The 15,688-nt window shown below is 46.8% G+C and overlaps 1 protein-coding gene across 1 annotated transcript in view; it reads right to left on the reverse strand.

Moving 5' to 3' along the window:
- The window catches only part of CHM (CHM Rab escort protein), an 89,076-nt gene that overhangs the window by 46,580 nt on the left and 26,808 nt on the right, over positions 1–15,688 (reverse strand). The window contains exons 4-5 of the mRNA XM_070952129.1: positions 14,227–14,351; positions 1,831–2,224 (exon numbers count right to left, since the gene is read on the reverse strand). Coding sequence (XP_070808230.1) covers positions 1,831–2,224; positions 14,227–14,351 — 519 coding nt within the window. The remainder of the gene's footprint in view (positions 1–1,830; positions 2,225–14,226; positions 14,352–15,688) is intronic.

Raw genomic sequence — 15,688 nt, forward strand, 5'->3', positions numbered from 1 at the left:
GTCGCTTTTTTCAGTGACGTAACCTCGAACGGTGTTGTAAGTCGAGGATTATCTGTATTTGATACTATGCAAATCAAAAAGTTATCTGGAAGAAAATTAAAAAGATTCTTACTGGAGGTATTCACAATGCTCAAACCTTCAAATCATAAAAAAAAAATCTAGCTATATATTCTGGAAGAATATATTTGACAAGATTTCCAGAGGTTTTAATCTTCTTTATAATATTCTATATATCCTTTCTACTTCATCTTCCCCGTTTTTTGGTGTTTGGACTCCCGATCTTAATGGCTGTCTTTATTTCTTCAATATCCCAGCAAGCCTGCAAGGGTTACAAGTTGAAACCATAAAACTTAATCTTCTAAATACCTTTGCTCACTTTGTATAAGCTCCAAATTTATTATACATTCTTGGAAGGACATGAATGTAAAAACCTCTCTCGCGCAAGATGGATGACCTCACTTCGAAAAGGCAATGCTCCACTGGAGAATGTTAGTTACAACAGGCCATCATTCTCAAAAGTAGTCGGGAATCAGAAGGAGATGACTTTGCAAGGCCAGAGAGAGAGAGATACAGAGGAATTTGCTTTCCGAATCCAAGCTGTATGCCTTGTCCAGATCTTGGGCAGAAGATGGCAAAACAGACCAAAACAGGACCATGGAGAGCTCTGAGCAAACGGTTTGCTTTGATGGGAGGTTAAATCAAGGCTAGATTCCGTACCAGGGTGGATAAAAATCAACGATTTAAAAAAATAAATTTAAAAAAAATTGGATTTTTTTTTAATTAAATCAGATTTTTTTGATTTTTATCAAATTTATTTTAACAAAATGCTTTTGGAGTAAAAAAAAATCTATCTAAAAAGGTCGTTTTCTATTTAAGATACATTGATAATTTAGTTTGTTCAGCATGAAATGGAGCTTAGTTATGTAGCACGAGGCTGTGGATTCTGCAATATTTACATTTTGGGTAAACTCATTCAATGCATCCAAGCTCTGCATGCTAAATAGGAAACCTTCGTTTTGTTTGCAAATAATCATATTAAAGATTCGAACTAACAGAAAGAATGAGTCCTTACATTGAAAGAGCCCCTGTCTTTTCAGATCCATCATGGCAGCACCTGTTTTGCGGGCATCCACTCACCTGCCGCCGCCACGTCCCTCACCTTGTTGTGTCACTGCTGCATCACCAGCCATCCCATTAAAGTGAATGGGACTGTTGGTTAGTCAACAATGAGTCAGAGGAGGAGCTGCTGTGGGACTCACTTAAGAAATGTCAACAGCTAGGATTGTATTTGCAAAAAATTGGAAAAGTGAAGAGATCCCTATAGATGAGAATGCGATTAGGAAAATACTAGAATGTGCAGAAATGAACAGATTGACACTGGCTATCAAAGAGAAAGAACAAACTGATTATTATACAATTTGGGAATCTTTTTACCAGTGGGTAGAGAATAGACGTAAGAATTAATAGTAAAAGAAGTTACTTAAAGTATAGAAAATGTATTAATAGTTAATATAATTAATAGGGTTAAATAAATCACAATGGGATTGCTATAATATTAGATACTTAAGGTATTGGAAATTAAGCCAAGATGAGATTAAGCAATGAATAAGATTGTATATTTTAATGTTGGCACAAAATATGTGTACCCAGAAGACACACTGGTTAATGGAAAATGGATTGTTTATATAAAAAAATGTCTCGCTTAGCAACAAAAATTTGGGGCTGTTTTAGTTTGTAAGTCGAGAACTATCTGCATGATTAATAAGCAGAAGTGACTTTAAAAACAAACAAACAAAAAAACAAACAGAAAAATATAGTTAAGTCTCTTACCTTAGAAATTAAATCAATATTAAACCGCCTCCCTTCTTTTACAATTTGGGGATAGGTGATTTTCCTTGGTTCAGCTGCAGCTTCAGGGACTGGCTCAGATTTATGGTCTCCTGTTGCCAATGCTGTTGGATCGGGCACGATGCTGTCAGAGGACTTCCCTTCCAGAGAAGTCCCTCCTGTCTCCTCTTCATCACTGGTACCTTGTGGATCACCTCCTGCATCGCTTTGAGGGCAGATCTCTTCGCTTTTGGCCCCACCATCTGAAGATAAGCATCCATTCTCGACCTCGGTGACCGCAGAGGTCTCCTCTGAATCCTTACTAAAGGCAGAAGTGGCTGAGGCAGATGGTCTTGGTAGTGCACCGGCTTCTTCAACATCTTCAGCTGAGTCCTGGCTGGGTTGTTGTTTGTTTTTTTCCCCAAAGAGAGAAAGAAAAATCAGTTCCCCAACAACCCTGATTTGCAACGGTCCATTGCAGTTAGAGGCTTCCCCAACTTAGCCAATGCAACAAGAACGATGATGTTTATGGAGATTCTCCATCATCCAGGTCAGTTGTCCCAAAGATGCTTTTTCCAAGAATAGAATAGAATAGAATAGAATAGAATAGAATAGAATAGAATAGAATAGAATAGAATAGAGGTAGGGGTAGGGGTAGGGGTAGGGGTAGGGGTAGAATACAATAGAGCAGAATTGGAGTAGAGTGGAGTGGAGTGGAGTGGAGTGGAGTGGAGTGGAGTGGAGTGGAGTGGAGTGGAGTGGAGTAGAGTAGAGTAGAGTAGAATAGAATAGAATAGAATAGAATAGAATAGAATAGAATAGAATAGAATAGAATAGAATAGAACAGAACAGAACAGAACAGAACAGAACAGAACAGAACAGAACAGAACAGAATAGGAGTGGAGTGGAGTGGAGTGGAGTAGAACAGAACAGAACAGAACAGAACAGAACAGAACAGAACAGAACAGAACAGAACAGAACAATAATGGAATGGAATGGAATGGAATGGAATGGAATGGAATGGAATAGAAATAATAGAAAGGGGAATAGAGAAATAGAAATAGAGCTGGAAGGGACCTTGGAGGTCTTCTAGTCTAGCCCCCTGCTCAAGCAGGAATGCCAATACTATTTCAGATAAGTGGCTGTCTAGTCTCTTAAAAACCTCCAGTGATGGAGCGCCCATGATTTCTGAAGGCAAAGCTGTTCCACTGGTTGATTGTCCTCACTGTTAGGAAGTTTCTCCTTAATTCCAGGTTGCTTCTCTCTTTGATTAGTTTCCAACCCTTGTTTCTTGTCCTGCCTTCTGGTGCTTTGGAGAATAATTTGACCCCCTCTTCTTTGTGGCAGCCCCTCAGATACTGGAATGCCGCTATCATGTTGCACCTAATTCTTCTTTTCTTTAGACTAGCCCGACCCAACTCCTGCAATCGTTCTTCATATGTTTTAGCCTCCAGTCCCCTGATCATCTTAGTTGTTCTTCTCTGAACTTTTTCCAAGTTTTCCAAGTCTCCGAACTAGACTTTCTTGGGGTTTTATTCCCCTTGAAAACATTTCGCTTCTCATCCAAGAAGAGAACTTCTCACCCTAGAAGCAAACTTCTTCAGAACTGAAAAAGCTCCTTGCACGAGAAGCAAAATGTTTTCCAGGGGTAAAAAAAAAAACAAAACAAAAAAAAAACAAGGAAGGAAGGACAGTTGTCTTTTGGAAAAAACACCTTTGGGACAACAAGAGCTACGCCTTTACGCTTTGATCCACTTTCACTGGAGTTATAATAATCTGAACACGGAAGCCGGGATGCTATTACAGAAACGACATCCTAAAGTGTAGCAAAAAGCTACAGTAGATGAATATTAGTGTATACACTTTTATATAATAAAATAAAAGCAGTAACAAGAGAAAACATGGAATAATTGAATAACGACAGACTGTAACGTAATATAAATGTGTATCATTATTAGAAATATAGCCTTGATAGTACAGTGGTTTAGTGCACCCTGTTATTAACACAGCTGCCTGCAATTTCTGCTGGTTCGAATCTCTCCAAGGCTCAAGGTTGACTCAGCCTTCCATCCTTTCTAAGGTAGGTGAAATGAGGACCCAGTTTGTGGGGGCAATAAGCTGACTTTGTATAAATATACAAAAGGATGAAGGCTATTGCTCAACCTTTTTGGCACTGAGTGCCCAAACAGGAATGTGCGTGCATGCGCATGCATATGAGAGCGCTGGAGCACCAGAAATCCGAAAACCAGCTGGCCGGCGCGCACATGCCTGTTTTTTTGCCCATTTTCAAGCCACTTTTTGCCCCATTTTCAGGCTGTTTTCCGGGCCATTTTCAGGCTGTTTTTGAGTTGGAAAATGGGCCAAAAAACAGGTCCAAAAAGGGGCCAGAAAATGGCCTGTTTGGCTGTTTTTCGGGCCGTTTCCAGCGCTCCGGCATCAGAAACAATAGAGCAGCGTGACGATGCAGGTGTCCATGGAGAGGGCTCTGCGTGCCACCTCTAGCACACATGCCACATGGTATTAGAATGTATGACACCCAGGTGCCACACTGTTCACGCATTGATATGTTTGTAAAAAAATAAAAGAATAAAAAACTTGGGGTGGGGGGGAAACTTTCACTGGAGTTATAATAATCTGAACATGGAAGCCTGGATGCTATTACAGAAACCACACCCTAAACTGCGGCAAAAGCTACAGTAGGTGAAGGATGATACCAAGTAGATAGAGGCATTTTATACCTGAATTGGGCCAGGATTGCCATTCTTCTCCCACCTCCCCAATTTGTGTGTGTGTATAGGTATAGTTCAGGTAGTATGGTACAGGTAGTATGGTACAGGTAGTCCTTGACTTACAACAATTCATTTAGTGACCATTCAAAGTTACAACTTCACTGAAAAAAGTAACCTCTGACCATTTTTCACAATTGTGACTGTTGTAGCATCTCCCTGGTCACTTGCTCAAAATTCAGGGGCTGGCTCATATTTATGACGGTTGAAGTGTCCCAGGGTCATGTGATCCCCTTTTACGACCTTCTGACAGGCAAAGTCAAGGGGGAAGCCAGATTCACTTAACAATCGTGCTACTAACTTAACAACTGCAGTGATTCACTTACCGTACTTTATGGAGTATAAGACGCACTTCCCCCCCCCAAAAAAGAGGGTGGAAATGTTGGTGCGTCTTATAGTCTGAAAAATACGATAACAACAGTGGCCAGAAAGGTCGTACAAATGAGGCAAAATCCACCAAAGAAAGGTCTCACTTAGCAACATAAATTTTGGGCTCAGCTGCGGTCGTAAGTTGAGGACTACCTGTACCAATTGGGGAAAATCCAATCCATTTTGTCTGCAAAGAACTGAAAATCGCTCCCTGCCAGCCTCCCAACTAAAGCAGAAACTTCTATCTAATCTTCCCGCAACAACAATGAGTTAAAAAGCAACTCTGGAATACAAATCTGAAATTTATAATCCCCATCCCGGATATTTTTTTCACCCAAGGACATAATTTTCAAAGAAAATAGATGCGGCAATAAAAACGGAAGCAGGGTGGGGGGAGAAATGTTCACATTTAAATCTCTGTACAGGTCTGGGGAGGAAAATCTCCCACCCGCTCGCTCCTTTTTCGGTCATGCTATCTCACAAAAAGGGATACATCTGCAGCACCAATTGTGGTGTAAATTCTGAACATTATCTAGTGTCGTTCATTAATTAATGGTCCCAACAAAGGAAATCTCTCAAAGCCAATGTGTCTTATTAATGCTTTGCCACAGTCACCCTTCCAATAGGTCAAAAGAAAAACTGCCAACCAGCTGGTTAATTTATGCAGCACAGGTGTTCACTATTTATTTTTCAGTCGTTTTCCCTTTTCTTTTTTTTTTAAATTCTTTTTCCCTATCCCACTTGTTGCAGAGATTCTCTCCCTTTGATGGATGCATTTTATTTGGTGGCTGGCAGTTCAGCTTTGTACGTTCTATTACCGCTGCTACCCAGCTGTTTTATCCTTTCAAAATAAATGTTTAATGGCAACTTCATAGGAGTTCAGGCAAGTTAAGAAGCAAAGTGGGGGAGGGGAACGAAGCTGAAGCACGTAAAGCAACAAAATTGGGGTCAAATCAACTGTTCCTCGAGCGTAAATTAGATGTAAGGAATTGGATTTTGGTTTGATTTGAAACAGCTTTTCTTTTTTAAATGGGCTCCATTAAAATATATATATATATGTATTCAAAAGCAAAGAGCTGGTGCAGATGCAATAACCAATCCAGAGCTACAAGAACAGTCTAGAACAGGGGTGTCAAACTCGATTTAAATTGAGGGCTGCATCAGGGTTGTGTTTGACCTTGAGAGCCCAGGGGCGTGGCCGGGGATGGGCATGTCCGGGATGGGCATGGCCAGCTCGACTTCACTCGTCAAGACTCCGTTTTCAACCGCGACGTCCTCCTGTAACCCTCTGCCAGCAAAAATGGTGTTCGGGGAAGCCACGCACGGTCTACCCAGGTTCCATTTTCAGCCGAGGCGGCCTCCTGCAGCCCTCCGCCAGTGAAAACGGAGGTCCCCGAGCTTCTGTTTTGCTGGCAAAGGGCTGCAGGACACTGTCGTGGCTGAAAACAGAGGCTGGAAGGGTTGCGTGCGGCTCTCCGAAACTCCATTTTCGCTGGAAGAGGGTTGCAGTAGGCCGTGCGTGGCCCTCCCGAGCTCCATTTTCGCTGGCAGAGGCACCACGGGCCAGTCTTTCATTGTTTCTAGGGCGGCCCCCATCGGTCAGATCTAAGCACACCATGGGCCAGATTCGGCCCGCCGGCCCTGAGTTTGACACCCCTGGTCTAGAAGAAGGAATAATGTAAACAACAACCACCCCAAAATAGTCAAGGATTAGGAGCAACTCACTCCCTTATATGAAAGAATTGCAAATGTTTGGAGCTGTTTAATAAGAGAGGAAAAAAAGAGATAGAAAACACTAAAAGTTAATTAATGTTATACAACGAGCATTCTTCTTCTTTACTCATAATACTTCATATATCATAAGATATAATATATCTATCATTCTTCATAATTCCGGTCACCTGATGAAACCACTTTGTAGGCAAAATGGGATCAACAAAAGGAAATATTTATTACGCTCACTATAAATTGTTTACACAAAAAACAAAAAGCAGGGTACACACTGAATAAACTATAAATAAGTAAGATACACCAGGGGATTGGCTACCAAGAGCTTTGGTGATCGCTACAGACTTGAGTGGGTTATAAACAAATAAAAAGTTCATTGATAATATGGCTCCTTTTCTCCGTGTATTAAGGATAATTTGTTTTTCTCAATTGTCGCGCAAATCAAGGAAAAGTCAAGCTTTTACAATATATGAAAGCATAGCTATTTCCCACTGCCCAAAATGTATCTGTCTATTGCCACAAGCCACACTCAAACCAGACTCATGACGTCTTACAAAGAGAGTGAAACGGACGTTGTCTTACCTGAACGTCCCTTTTAGGAGTGCTGCGACCACTGTCCATGGCTGGGATGTTCACTTCAGATCTTGACAATAACTGAGTGAGAGCTGTTAGACTCTCCCTGTTAGGGCACGCCTCCAGTCCCATGATCCTCCAGTCTATCACGAAGACACAGCAAGACTCCAGGAGAAAGGTCCAACAGTCAATCCAAACACGGGAACTGGAAACACGGCAGACAGTCTGAAAGAAACTGCAACAGCAGACTAACACACAAACAAGGGAGGGAATGGACAGTGGTCGCAGCACTCCTAAAAGGGACGTTCAGGTAAGACAACGTCCGTTTTCCAGAGTGCTGCTCCCACTGTCCATGGCTGGGACATACCCAAGCTCAAGTACCAGGGTGGGAGACTGGATGCCCCGAACCCGTGTCCAAGGCTACCCTCTGTAGAACTCGGCGCCCGAAGGCAGCGTCCGAAGAAGCATATGAGTCAATCCGATAGTGACGAATAAACTGTGACACAGAGGACCACGTCGCAGCCCGGCAAATCTCTTCCACCGAGGCTTGTGTCGCCCACGCAGCGGAGGTAGCCGCGCTGCGGGTGGAGTGTGGTAGGATCCTACCTGGAACAGGCCGTCCCGACAACTCATACGCCAATGAGATACACGCCTTGAGCCACCTGCCGACTGTAGCCGCAGAGATCTTTTGTCCCATCGAGGCAGGATGGAAGGAGACCAGCAGGGCCTCCGTTTTACGAAATGATGAGGTCCGACGTAGATAGATACGCAGAGCCCGCTTAACGTCGAGTTTATGCCAGCGTCGTTCCACAGAGTTCTTCGGAGCTGGACAGAAGTCAGGCAAGGATAATTCCTGGGCCCGGTGAAAGGGAGTATTTACTTTCGGAAGGAACGTAGGGTCAAGCCTGAGAACCACCACACTGTCGCGGAAAAGACAGAGGTCCTCCCGAATAGAGAGCGCTGAGATCTCCGACACCCGACGGGCGGAAGTGATAGCCAACAGGAATGTTATCTTAAATGACAGATGTTTTAGCGTAGCTGTCCTAATAGGTTCAAATGGAGGAACTGTCAGGGCCCGAAGCACCAGAGTGAGATCCCAGGAAGGGTATCTGTGGACCTGTGGCGGGCAGAGATTGGTCGCGCCGTGAAGGAAACCCCTGATGAGCGGGTGTCGTGAAAGAGAGTCGTAGGGAGGACACTTTAAAACGGTAGACAAGGCCGCAGTTTGTCGCCTCAGAGTCGCCGGGGCCAGACCTTTCTGAAGGCCGGAATGCAGGAATTCTAAAACCTCCTCCACCGACGCTGAGGTGGGATCCACATGCCTCGAAGCCCCCCAAGCGCAGAAGGATCTCCAGGAAGCCTCGTAGATACGGCAAGTGGACGGTCGTCTAGCAGCCTGAATAATCTTGACGACTCCGTCTGACAGATGTGACTTTTTTAGGAGCACGCGCTCAAACGCCAAACGGCCAAGTGGAGCCATTGGGGCTCCGGATGACAGACGGCCCCTTGGAGCAGGACTACTTGGGCGGGCGGAATCACCCAGGGCGGAGACGCGGAGAGAGAGAGAAGGTCTGCGTACCAGGCCCTGCGTGGCCAATTGGGAGCCACCAGGATCAGGTCCGCCTGTTCCTTCAGCAATTTCCTCACGACTCGTGACAGTAGAGGGATGGGGGGAAATGCGTATAGGAGGCCTACCGGCCACTTGCACCTCAGGGCGTCGCGGTCCTCCGCCGACGGGTCTGGGTAGCGGGATATGAAGCGTGGCAGTTGAGCGTTCAGTCGTGAGGCAAACAAGTCGATCATCGGAGTGCCGAACCTCTGGCAGATCTCTTGAAACAGGCGGGGTTGGAGTTGCCACTCCGCTGGGTCTATCCGTTCCCTGCTTAGCCAGTCGGCTTGGACATTGTCCACACCCGAGATGTGTTCCGCCTTTATCGACCGTAGATGACGTTCCGCCCAGTGGAACAGATGTTCCGCCTCGAACATTAGTGACTTTGACCTTGTGCCTCCCTCCTTGTTTATATGCGCCTTTGCCGCGGTGTTGTCGGTAAGGATCAAAATGTGTCGACCCTCCACCGACTTCTGGAAGTGACAAAGCGCCAACCTCACTGCCCTTAGCTCGAGCAGATTTATGCTGCAGCGGCTCTCCATCGCGGACCACTGACCCTGAGTCACAAGGTTGCCCAGATGTGCTCCCCAACCTCGTAGGCTGGCGTCCGACGTTAAGGTCAGCCTGTCCGGCTCTGTGAAGTCGCAGCCCTGTAGAATGGCAGGTGAGATCCACCAGGACATCGACAGGCGTGTCTGGGGAGGCAAGGACACCCGGAGACTCGAGTTGGCAGAGCCCGATCGTTGGAAGGGCAGGAGAAACCACTGTAACGCCCGGGAGTGTCTGCGTGCCCACGGAACGACGTTGTAGCAGGACACCATTTTCCCCAGCAGTTGTGATAGGAGCGAGAGCGGTACCTTCTCCAGTGGTAGAATTTGTCTGATCAGGTCGGAGATGCTTTGAACCCTGTCTGGCGAAAGAAAAACCTGTCCTTTGACCGAATCGATCAGGGCTCCGAGGTGAAGCAGACTGGTAACTGGCACGAGGTGGCTCTTTTCCAGATTTATCGAGAACCCGTGGCGTTGGAACGTGTCCAGGACGAGGGCCCGGTCGCGCGATGCTTGATCTGGAGATGAAGATAGTATCAAGACATCGTCGAGATAGCACATCACTCGCACCGATTGAAGACGGAGTGAGGCAGCCACCACAGCCACGAGTTTGGTGAAGGTGCGAGGGGCGGAGGAGAGGCCGAACGGCATCGCCCGGTACTGGAAGTGCCTCCCGCCGTACTCGAACCTCAGGAAGCGTCTCTGGAGAGGGTGAACTGGAACATGTAGGTAGGCTTCTTTCAGGTCCACCGATTGGAGCAAGTCTCCAGATCGAACCCCCGCTAGTATCGACCGAAGTGAATGCATCTTGAACCTGCGGTACTCCACCGACAGGTTCAGGAGCTTTAAGTTCAGGATACCGCGCCAGCCCCCTGAGTTCTTTGGGACAAGAAAGAAAGTCGAATAGAAACCCGATCCTCGTTCCGAATGGGGAACCGGTTCTATTGCATCGATGCTCAACAGATGGGCTATCTCCTGCAGCATCAGTTGGTGCCGCTCCACAGACGTTGGAACTGGGCAGGGGACGAAGCGACTCGGCGGAGCTCCGATAAAGTCGATAGAGAGACCAGAAGAGATGGTACGGAGTACCCAAGAGTCCTTGGTCGAAAGGGCCCACTGGTGATGGAACAATTGAAGTCTCCCTCCTATGGGCCCTGTGAGGGGCGAGTCATTTGCCCCTGCGAGACTGCCTAAAGTTGGATCCACGAAAGGGGCGTTTTGATTGTGGCTGGAACTTGCTCCGGTCACGAAAGGAGTCCCTCCCCTGTGCCCTGTCAGGGCCGGTGAAAGAGGGCCTGCGTGAGAATGAGCCCCCCGAACCTTGAAAGGAGCGAAAGGATGGGCGCTGGCTGTAGGGAGTGTACCTCCTCTCCGTGCGTCGGTATGCCGTCGGGAGGATCTTACGCTTGTCACGATCCTCTACCAGAAGCGGGTCCAGAGCAGGTCCAAACAAATTTGGTGCCTTATATGAAGCCGATGCCAGCCTCCATTTGGCCTTGAGGTCCGCCCTCCAATGTCGGAGCCAGAATAAACGTCTGGAAGAGATAGATGAAGCCAAGGCCCGGGACGCAAACTTCACCGAGTTAAGCGAGGCATCTGCCGAATACTCGGTGGCAGCCACGATCTTATTTACGTCCTGGTGAAGCCTAGTCTCTTCCGGAGGCAGCCTCTGTCGGAGTTGTTTCAGCCAAATCAGCGTGGCTCTATTGAAGAAGGAAGTAGCGGTCGCCGTCCTAATTGCCCAGGCGACCGCTTGGTGGGACCTCCGGAAGGCTAGCTCAGCTCTGCGGTCCTCTGACTTAAGACCGTCTAGAGAGTCCGTGGATACTAATGAGTTAGAGGCCAAAGACGCCACAGGTGGATCTACAGTGGGAAGGGTCAGGAGATCCTCTAATTCGGGTGCAGTACAGTACAGCTTCCGGTCAAGGGTACTGGGCGATGTCAGCGACCCGGGTTGCCCCCAAGGTGATTGGAGAACGTCTAGGAATAGGCGCGGGCACGGGATCACCTCCTTGTCTGGTTTGGCGGACATAAATAACGCATCGTGGGGGCCCGCAGACGCATTAGCGCCAGACGGTTCCACGCCAGGTGTGGTCAAATTGGTGGTAAGGCGAGCCTTGTGCAGTAGCGATTTAAACATTGACGGACGGAACAACCCCGTGAAAGCTGGGGAATCCGGTGGTAAGTCCTCATCGTCCGAAAATTCGATATCCTCTGGGCATTCTTCACCATGGTCAGATTCAGCCCGAGAGGAGGAGGCAGATTGTTTCCTATCAGCTCGGGTCGAGGCAACCTGATGACTCAGTTGAACGGGGCGAGCCGAGGAAGGGGCTGGCGGAGGCAGGGACGCTTGTTGCATTCCGGCAGCTAAGAACGAAGAGAATGCAGAGGCGAAAAATGCTTGCATGTCCATAGGTGACGGAGCGAGCGCCCCATCGGGACCCCGAAGACCAGCTGCAGTAGGGGTAAACGTGGCCTCAGGTGGGTGACAGACCGGTCTCTGGGAGGAAGAGATTCCCGCCCTAGAGACATCTGGCAGTGATTGAGAGACACCCTTGACAAGGTGTAACTGGTGGGCGTGAGGCGCAGCCGGAATGACATTCCTCTCTGGAGATGAGGCTGGGGAACCCGAAGACAAATAGTCCCGAACGACTGGTTCGTGAAGAGATACGCTTGTGCCAAGGCCCACTTCTGCCACAGCCGCCAACCTTGCTTTGTCCCATTGCTTCTCAAGTGCATTATGACGGCGTTGAGCGTCTCTGTCCAAACCTTTGGAAGCTTTTGACTTCCTAGAAGTGTGGCTGGAAGACATGGAGCGTTTCTTGGATGCCTTTTTGGCCCGCTTGGCTGGACTGTGTGGCGGACTGTGGTCAGGGTCAGAATCCGAGGATAATGCATGGTCAGCCATGTTGACAATTTGCTCAGGCCGACCAAGGAGGCACGGGACTGGCAGGTAGGTATGATAGGCTTGGGACAAGGATGTAGCCCACGGGTGCCAACTGTCCTTGTTCTTTGATTCCAGAAATATATGTTATTATTATTAATGTATTTAATTTTTTTTTTTTTTTTTTTTTTTTTGAAGTCAACAAGAGTAGGTAAGTAACAAATCGATTCCAAAACTGTCCTTTTTTTTTTTTTTTTTTTTTTTTTTTTTTTTTAAAGGGGTATAACTATATACAGAGGAGATGAAACGTCCAGGTGAGGGCTAAGAACTGCAGTCCCAGGCTGGTCTGCCTGCTGTAAGGTCCAAACCTCCAAAGGGCCAAACTCCGCCCCCTCAACTGTCGAAGAATGGCGGCTCAGAGATCAGAGAAAATGGCGGGCGCTCCACAAGACCTTCAAAATGGCGCCCGCTGCTGCCGTAAGCCCAAGCCTGGTGATCCGGTGTCCAGAAGCCCGCCGGAACGTGGCAGAGCTGGCCGGAGGAAAAGCACAGCCGAGCGGAGGGCGCACCTTAAGATGACGCTCCTCCGAATGCGCAAACGAGCGGCGATTGAGAGGCGGCAAGCCTGCGCGCCAAAGTCTTGCCTCACGCCGCCGACAGAAATCAGACAAACGGGGAGCGCACTCACAGTGTGACGCTGCCCCGAAGCCGCCGCTGGCACCCTGAAATTAGCGGGGAGAGCGACAAGCCTGCACGCTCAGCCCCTCGCTCGCGGCCACAGAAGTTTGCCGGATCCGCCCCGAGGAGTCGGAATCCGGCGGCTGCAACGCTCCAAGCGTGGGCGGCCCGACAGACTCACCACACGCAACCGCAGCCCGAAAGGAGATAGCTGGGATCACCGAAGTCACGAACAAAGGAAATAATCAAAATAAAGAAATAAAAGCCTAACGAGAAGGGTCAGGGAGAGAACTAAAATTTTAAGATTAAGGCCTAAATAGTCCTAAATTGCACAGCTCTGAAATTCACGTCAGTTCTTGCCAGTAACTGAGTGATAGACTGGAGGATCATGGGACTGGAGGCGTGCCCTAACAGGGAGAGTCTAACAGCTCTCACTCAGTTATTGTCAAGATCTGAAGTGAACATCCCAGCCATGGACAGTGGGAGCAGCACTCTGGAAAACTGCGGCATTGGTACGTCTAGGATGGTCTCAGTAAGTAGACAAATCTTTTTTCATCACAAGTTTTCAAGTTTAGTATAGAGAAGGATGGATTGGATTCCTGAAGTCACTTAGGCTTTCATAATGCTTGAATTGGCGAGCAGCTCCAAATATCTTCTCTAGAACGTTGAGAATTTTATTTTTCATTAAAGGTAAAGGTTCCCCTCCCACATATGTGCTAGTTGTTCCTGACTCTAGGGGGCGGTGCTCATCTCCGTTTCAAAGCCGAAGAGCCAGCGCTGTCCGAAGACATCTCCGTGGTCATGTGGCTGGCATGACTCAACGCCAAAGGCGCACGGAACGCTGTTACCTTCCCACCAAAGACGGTCCCTATTTTTTCTACTTGCATTTTTTACGTGCTTTCGAACTGCTAGGTTGGCAAAAGCTGGGACAGGTAAGGGGAGCTCATCCCGTTACGCGGCACTGGGGATTCGAACTGCTGAACTGCCAACCTTTCGATCGACAAGCTCAGTGTTGTAGCCATTGGAGCCACCGCGTCCCTCCCTACATTTCATTATCCCCTTCCAAATAACCACGATAATTGAAGTTGCACACTGCATTATATCAATCTGGGACCCTCCACGCACTAAATTGTGGCTAATTGAATAATTCATAGTTTAGAAACAGGACTTACTAGAATACGCAAACACATCTATTAAATTAAATACGCATCATCTTGTACTCACCTAACATAGCAGAAATATTCTACATTCTGGATGGTTTGATCTTCCTTGTTAAGAGGAAGCGCTTCCTCATTTTCAAGAATTAGTCCTTGCCAAGCTGTACTTTCCTCACATGGATCGGCCGGTTCCTTGTAATAACAGGAACAAAGAAAATAAAGTTTATATTAGAAAAGACGGGGGGGGAGGGGGGGAGAAAACAAATAGCAGTGTAAAAAAATTTTTTTTTGTTTCATTTAAACTTTTAAAATGGCAGGAATAAAAAATCTTCGCCCCGTTGTATATAAGATCAAGCTGTTAGAAGTTTACCTGTGGTTCCCCAAAAATAAGACCCTGTCTTATATTTTTTTGAACTCTGAAATAAGTGCTTGGCCTTATTTTCAGGGAGGTCTTATTATTTTAGGGCTCGTGGAGCAAGATGGGGCTCCTCTTGCCGTCTTACCTGGTTTCCAGCTCTGCATTTAAATATTTTTGGGGAGGTCTTATTTTCGGGGGGGAGGCTTATTTTAGTGCATGCGCTCAAAAGCCCGATTGGGCTTATTATCAGAGGATGTCTTATTTTAAACTTCTGCAAAGTACAGCGTAACAGAATGCAGACAGCAAATATACCTATATAAATAATTCTGATTGGCTCATGATTGCTACAACATAGGAAGACTATATATGGATGAAGGCTTACTTTTTTTTTTAAAAGAACCATTAAAAAAAAAAGAAGGATAAAGGACATGATAATATTATTGGAATTTTCAATCATTTTCTTCATTTTAGGAATTAAAAAAAAAAACAATTAACGGTAGGCTTAAGATTTTTTTTCCCCCCCTTGCAGGATCCAAAGGTCCAGAGGTTTTGTCTCCTGAGCTTTCGGACTTGTGTTGGAGCAGATTTGCAGGGAACTTCTTTCTGGCACTCTGGTGACCAACTGTTCTGCCCCAGCTACAGACCCCAAAGAACGCAGCACACACAAAGTCTGTACAAACCTTAGTTTACTAAATTAAATCAGTCGTTTTCAAATAAAGGCTGTTAATTAACTTTCTTAACAGCCTACAAGAATCCAAAGAATAAATAATCGTAATCTTACTATGGTTGGCAGAAAGACCAGAAGCAATTTGCAGGAAACTGATAAGAGAACTAAGATCAGGATACAAAAGAGAATGAACGAAGTTGTTCCCTGCAAATTGCCTCAGTCATCATCCTTCCTTAAATAGGCTAAGGGAGTGGCCAATTAGCCCCAAGCCTTACTCTCGACGAGACCTCCTCCTGAGGAGCCACTCCTGCCTTTTGGCAGCTCTGCGCACCCGTGCATCGAGAAGAGACTCCTCCTCTTCTTCTTCTTCACTTATGGGAGCTTCTGGAGGTTCTGAAGGCCCTGGCTTAATCCCCGCCTCTGGCACATCATCTTCTCCAGCCTCCTCACTGTCTGACTCGAGTGCCAGCTGCACAGGCTGCTGACGCAGCACCACACCAGCCT

This window comes from Pituophis catenifer, unplaced genomic scaffold (genome assembly GCF_029215685.1).
Source record: "Pituophis catenifer annectens isolate HBS135680 unplaced genomic scaffold, rPitCat1.0.hap2 SCAF_11, whole genome shotgun sequence".
NCBI lineage: Eukaryota > Metazoa > Chordata > Lepidosauria > Squamata > Colubridae > Pituophis > Pituophis catenifer.